The 6,953-nt window shown below is 46.9% G+C and overlaps 1 protein-coding gene across 1 annotated transcript; it reads right to left on the bottom strand.

Annotated features, from left to right (window-relative positions):
• Positions 1-207: 207 nt before the first annotated feature.
• Positions 208-4,385, bottom strand: LOC138489175 (histone H2B-like). The gene is made up of 3 exons (XM_069616834.1): positions 4,243-4,385; positions 3,036-3,144; positions 208-524 (listed from the first exon to the last, which is right to left on the bottom strand). The coding sequence occupies exons 2-3, from the start codon at positions 3,138-3,140 to the stop codon at positions 288-290; spliced, it is 342 nt and encodes a 113-aa protein (XP_069472935.1). The 5' UTR covers positions 3,141-3,144; positions 4,243-4,385; the 3' UTR covers positions 208-287.
• Between the last annotated feature and the right edge of the window lie 2,568 nt (positions 4,386-6,953).

The raw sequence follows: 6,953 nt of genomic DNA, 5'->3' as shown, positions 1-6,953 counted from the left end.
AGCACTAAAACTCAGCATGAGCTAAGCCTCATGACCCCCTCGTCTACTCAAGTCCTTTAGTCATCCAGGTTCCTTTAGCCCCTTCCATCTTGCCACCGAGTTCCTATACATGCCATATGCCCAAGTCAAGCTTCTGCACAGACCATCTGCTGTGAAAATAAAAATAAATAAAAAATGTTAAACAAAAAAATTAAGTACTCACAAAACTAATGTTAAAACCCCTTTATTTAACAAAAATAAAAACATGCTATAATACATTTATTCCATTTGAGCAGGAGTGGGGTCATTCATTGGGAAGATGTGTACTTGGCCACTGCTTTGGTGCCCTCTGATAAGGCGTGCTTTGAGAGTTCCCCTGGTAGCACCAGCTTCACTGCGGTCTGGACCTCCCGGCTGGTGATGGTGCTCCTCTTGTTGGACAGGGCCAGTCTGGCCGCCTCTGAGGCTATCCGCTCAAAGAGGTCCCCATTGATGGAGTTCACGATTCTCATAGCGCCGAGAGACAGGCAGAGATCAGGATGGACCTGTATGGGGAGAAGATCTATGTTAGGCACAACAACCCAAACGGATGCCCACAGGAACTACAAGCCCCACGAGAAGGACTAGTGCTTGACATGGACAAAGCACAACGATTTGGTTGGGGAAAATGCATTGGTACATTTAAGACCAACAGTACAATCATCAATCCTGCAATACTATGTATATTGGGTACAACGTCCTTTTATCACGGGATGTTTTTGCGCGGGTTTTTTACTTCAAATTCTTTAACAAAAAAAAAAAACCCATCTTGTTTTTTTATGGTGTGGGGATACCCCCCAAAAATCATTTAAAAAAGGAGGGGTTTTTCGATCAAAATATTTGTGGTAAAAAACCCTGCGAAACACATCCCGCAATGAAATGAAACCGTATAGTCAATGACCAACTCCTCTAAAGTTGGTGCTCCGATAAAAAAAGTGATAGCAATAACCAAAAGACATCGATCTTCAGCCTGCAAAGCATATTCCAGGATGCATTTAACGTAAACCTTCAATGTCAATTGATCCAAGTAAAGACTACATAGTGGATTTAACCGTGTGCAAGTCATTACTAGATGTTCAATCACTTCTACAATACCTGCTATGTTGCAAAACCTGCACCCTCTGCAATTTGTAGGGATCTTCTTGCATCTTACCATGATTTTGTTTAATCAAGTTCCAGCAAAAACAAAGGTGGAATGTGTCAGCTTGTGGGGGGGGGGTAGATGTCAAGAAACAGGGCCACACCCCTCGTTTGTAGTCTTCCTTCCAGTAAGCTAAAGATGCATAAGAGTGAAATTGGTCCAAAGTGTCCATCCATTCATGGCGGTATAACAAAGATTTGACTACACTGGATACTTTAGCAAATCCTCTATAGAGCAATCAATTTCCAACCAAAGTGCAAGTTGCTTAAGGGCTCATTCAGTAACAAAGTACTCTAAAATCACCATATAATGAGTCGTCAACCGGCATTAGATTTTTTTTTTTAGATAAGGTTCTCCACTCAGCATGTAATTTAAGAGAAAGCCCAGGTCACCACAACTCCAGGATAGCTAGGGGACAGATACTGTACCCATCCTTCAGAAACACTAATCCAGCCATATGATTTGGGACCCAGGGAGGGGGGGGGGGGGGGGTTGGGAGCCCAAGACCTGCTGCATGGCTAATATGGGGAGTGGAGGGGATTCTTGGGTTAGTAATATTGAGGTACTGGAGACAAACACTGACAGCTAAAAGGGATATCCTTTAGTGGAATAGAAGTTAGTAGACCTCTACTTAGAACGTTCAAGAGGAAGTATGCTGGAGACATGAACCGGCTACACACGTGAGGATAAAGAAAGCCAATGGCAATAAATGCATGCCACAAGTGACATCCCATCCAACTTTTAAGCACGTGCCCAAGGAGCCCACGACTTTCTTTACAGGACCCTACACCATGATACAAGTCAGGTATGGTAGTTCCGCCTGGAATGCCACTGCACAAGTAGAGTGTGCAACGTGAAGGTTACATAGCATAACCCACAAATAAGTGTTCCTAGCATGAAGTAGAATGACAAAAATATCACACCAGCGACCTCCAACAGAACTGGCCATGTAGACGCTCAAGTATAGGTACAGAAATGCTGTGTTAGACTTGCTGTACCCAGGACGCCATTCTCAAAGGGCAACCACCAGAAGCTCGACATTCTAGTAACTGTTGCAAGGCTGGTGCTTTTACTAGCTCTGCGCAAGTGATGTACTCGCTGCATGGTACATATCAGGATGCCGGACAGACATGCACTCGTAACCCACTTGGCCGCTTAATATTAAAGTTATTCTAGTTGAGACGAATTAAGATTTTACATTGGGGTGCACACCTATCTTAAGTCAATATCCAGCACCCCCACCATTTAAAAGTTCATATCCTGCTTGCAATCAAGTGGGAACCATCCAGCAGTGTGCAGTAGCATGATGTATGTGCAATGCATTGCCCGCCTGACTGCCAGGAGGTCCACATCTAACAACCACCTATAAGCCTTCTGTGGCCTGGCACGCCCCCCCCCCCCCCATGCTAGCCGTCCAAAAAACAGGATCACTAACTACAGCGTGAGCTTCACATGCGCAACTCCCTCCAATACACCAAAAGCTGGATCCGGGTACTCGCCACCCAATGACTATGTACGACTGCCAACATGGGCTTTGGGGCACATCCTTGTCTATCCGTAGCACCGATTTGAAAATCCGGAAATATGAAGAGATTGGCTGCTCACACCTGGAGGAGGTGGGCTTGATGAACATAAAGCTTTAGATTTAACCTGGCAGTGCAGAGAGGGCTCATAAGGACAGTCACAGCATTAGCCTGGGGTCGACTAAGGTCAATCTTAGTTTATAGGAGCCCATGTTTCCCTATTGGCTAAAGGGCACCTACAGCCATCATAATGCTGAAAGGGAGATTCGTAGAAAGGCCATGGATGGGCAGCAATGGTCTTCACTTTGAGTAAGTCAGTGTATGAAAGGCCCATTGCAGCGCCATGTGCTCACCTGCTTGAGGACCTTGTAGATATAGCTGGAGTAATTCTCCTTACTCTTCCGCAAGAGCACAGACTTCTTGGGGGTCACCTTTTTCTTGAGCACTGTGGACTTCATAGTTCTGCAGAAAGAATTTGGATATTTAGTCAATAAGTCCACATTTAAAATGTAGTTTTTACATGAAAATGAAATTTTTTGAGGGGTGACGCTGTAGAGTGCCAGGGTAACACCAGAGGCTCTGGTTACTGGCATGCAGTCCTAAAGCTGTCACCTATGGAGCACCCAAACAGGTAGGCAAAAGGCCCTCGATCAGTGCTCAAACTACCCAAAGCCTCGAAGCCATGAGTACTGGCATTGGTCATCTTCAAGGAGGAGGGGAGTCTTACAGGAGGCTTCTGAAGGAGTAGTAGCAATATGTGGGTTCCCTCCAAGGAGTGTCGGCTGAAGACACACTGGCTCCATATGGAAAGTGTCTGGAGGGCCCATACCTTCAGCTGGCAAACCCGGCCATTGTTGGCACAGAAACATGCAAATGATGTGGCTAGTCTACTATTTCACCCATACACATTTTTTTTGGGGGGCGCAAGCATTTACAATTAAGGGTGCCTCTTAAATGAAGATTTGACATCGGCTCCTGGGAGTCGCCTGCATGCATGGGGTCTCAGCTTCATACACCCTCCCCTTTCTAGGCCACCACCATTCATGCATCTTAAGCGTCATGCCGAGGACTAAAGCCGCACCCTAGCCCCCAGCCTATTCCAAGGTCGTATTCATCGTTTGCTTAAATTAAAAGAAAAAAAAATGCAGGAGCAGGGCAGCGTGCTTTATGTCCCAAGCAGGTTACCGTTTGGAACAGCAGGCCAGCGCTGCAGGGTAGCTCAACGGGTTGGGACATTAGATCAGAACCAGCAGTGCTGATCCGAGGTCTGAATCCCCAGGAAAGGGGCAGCAAAAAACACAGCAAGTAAGAAGCATGGGTGACTAGTAACCTCGTACCACTGAGTTCCCACCCACTTCGACCTCTGGTCATGCACATCAAATTGGTGCTGTTGCCGCATTACGGTCGCAAAAAGTAAAGACTTTCTTAAGTGCGAAAACCACCGTCAGAACGGCTGGGGGTTAAAACACAGCGGGTGCCCCATGTTCTTTAAGGCTTAAGAAACCAAGAGGAGCACGCAATGCTTTTCAGCAGAACAAGTCTAAAGGATGGGAGAAGTACCTTTCACAAACAGCCGTTAATGCTACCTAATGAAGGCGAAAGTGGAGCCCGCGACGAAATAACCTCAAACTGCGCCGACGCAGGGAAGAAAAAAAAAAAATTCAAACTAGAATGAAAACCTGCTCCAGAAGGCGGGTTATATATAGGCCTAGAACGAGGGCAGGTGCAACCCACCTGCCACTCCTCCCCTTTAACTGAATATGGGAATACACTTCAGCTGTTCCTTTCCCGCCACTTCCCATCTCTGTCCAGTCCCCATTGGCCAGAAAAGGGAGCGAGCGGGTGAACACACTACAGGCGTTGCTCAAAGGAAACTACCAACTCCCACGTTTTACTTTTGTTTTGAAGTGACACTCCCGAGTTTTAGGCCCAAAAAGGTGACATGTTACTACTTCAACTTTCTCCCACACTTCCATGAAAGTTAATAGAAAAAACAAACCCCTCTCTTGGAAAAACAAAACAGCAAAACCACAAGCACCAACATGTTCCAGAGCACAACACTGCCGAGAAACCTCTTCCTTATACACCACTGCCAATGTGGCACGGCTCCTGATAGCCATGCGCAATGCATTGTGGTACATGTAGTCAGAGGCTTCCAAAGGAAACCTGAAACCACTGGTGCTTGGGGAGGGTGTTTTAATATGTGTGCTGTAGCTGCTCCAGCACCGGGGCCTATAGGGGCCTATAGCCTGCGTCTGACATTGGACCCATGTCTAACCATACAGCCGCATTTTATAGGGTACTCCGGAGAGGTTCACAGAACCCCCTGGGGGTCTTTGTGTGAAACATTCCGAGGCAGGCACTTAGCTCAGTAGTCAGACTCACAAACCCGGACGAATCTGAGATTCTTCCCTCTCGTCGATGCCAGGAATGGGACCACCAAAATGCCACACAGCCAGTAAGGTAGCTCAGTGGGTTAGTACACCTGCTTCAGAGATAAACGCGCATCCAGGCAATTGCTGGTTCAATTCTTCTTGTATTTTGATGCTTAACAAACATCTATTTCACTAGCTCACATGGCACTTTATTGTAGCACTTTAATTGTACTCTTTTTAACTTTTGTCCCATTTTTTTACTGCTATTTTTTAGGGAATTGATTTTTCATTGTGAGTGTAATGTCGTTTCTTAGGTTGTGGGACTCTTATTTATAAAAAAAAAAAAATGACCATGTTTTATGAAGGTGAGTTTCTTTTGTGCTAGGTTGTTTTTGTCTAAACCAATATCGCAATAAATAAGAAATCTTGTCGAAACCGTTTGAAAGCATCATTCCGAGTTGTAGAGTGACAGCGAACCAGGCAGTATTTGCAAATAATGCATGCATTTACAATCTGCTCAAAGAGACTCGCGATATGTAGACATTTGGGATCGGAGACAAAGAGCGCAATACTGGGTGCTGGAAATCTAGAATTCCGTATGTCATAAATGCTGCAGGACTCCAATGCGCTCCAGCTTCCCCTGAACAAAGGTGGGAAGGCCTCCCAGTCCTGTGTTTCCCCTTTGAACTCTGGGACTTGTAGTGTTTTCTGTGTCATTTAAAATTTCGTAAAACTGAAAGCAAAACCATGACTGGATGGATTTCTGCTCTATGGCCAGGGGAAACCTCCCAGCTCTGATGAAATCCGGGCCCAATTCCGAAGAGCCAGTTCTGCCAATGTTGTGGCAGAACGACACTTTTATAAATGCCACCATATTCTGCAGCCATATGTAGTGGCGGGCTGCCATGGATTCTGACACCTTAGTGCACGCTTGTGAGCGTTTTACATCTTGAAAATAGCCTCAATGATCTCCACAAATGCAGACCAGCCAGCGCAAGCTGGTTCTGCATGCCAAGCGCCACATTTGCATACAAAGACAAGCATTGGCATTGCCATCAGTTTTGGCTTTTGTGTAGGCATTGGATAAGCATTTGCCATTTGTCTATCAATATCTATCCAATTAGTCAGAGCTGCTGTAGTAAAATGACAAAGCAGTGACGCAGTGATTTTGTAGCAGCAGGTGTTGGGGGTTGGTTGCGACCCCCGGCGCTGTCCGTAAGCCCCGGACCCCGAAGGACTCACACACCACACGTCCTCTTGGTTCGGGCTTCCCGGTCGCTCTGCCACGGCCGGGAACGCCCCGTTTATTTATGCTGCATGCGGCGGCGTGCAAACGTCACGCCACCGCGTGCGCACCCCGTCATCGGGCAGCGCCACACTCCTTCTTTTTCAGGAGGACAACAACAAACACTCAAAAACTACACACTGCAAATCAAAACACAATACCCCTATAACATTTCAAATACCCTGTTCTAAAACGCCCCTTTAGTAACATCCACCCGGGTCCCCTTACTTAACAGTTCCCATCGTCGGGATGATTAGACAACTGTCCCAACACGTAGTCGCTAAGGTGAGCAGGTTTCCCTCGCCCAGCCCTCTGGGGGTACTTCTTACTCACCTCAGGCACGGATGATCTGTCCATAGGCATTCCCCGGGCTGGGGACTCAGGCAGACAGGGTGCTTCTCCCTCATCTTCAGGGACCACCCCTAAGTCCGGATCAGGGGGCGGATCAGTTCTTGGATCCCATAGCTTCTTAAAGAAGCTCACGTTGCGAGTTACCGCAGACCGGCCGTCCTATGCAGTCACCATGGATCCCTTGACTGTAATGACGTCCAGCGGCTCCGGCTCATACGGTAGGGAGAGCTTTCCATCGGGGTGTCTATTCCGAATGAGGA

This window comes from Ambystoma mexicanum, chromosome 9 (genome assembly GCF_040938575.1).
Source record: "Ambystoma mexicanum isolate Mex_15411 chromosome 9, UKY_AmexF1_1, whole genome shotgun sequence".
Classification (NCBI taxonomy): Eukaryota; Metazoa; Chordata; class Amphibia; order Caudata; family Ambystomatidae; genus Ambystoma; species Ambystoma mexicanum.
Note: the sequence above shows the minus strand (reverse complement) of the source record. Positions and strands in the feature narration are given on the sequence as shown.

Excerpts from the sequence above, each read along its gene's own strand:
- LOC138489175 (XM_069616834.1), bottom strand. The coding sequence starts at position 3,140 with ATGAAGTCCACAGTGCTCAAGAAAAAGGTGACCCCCAAGAAGTCTGTG. Across the intron at positions 525-3,035 it reads TCTACAAGGTCCTCAAGCAG|GTCCATCCTGATCTCTGCCT; the intron begins GTGAGCACATGG and ends CTCCCCATACAG.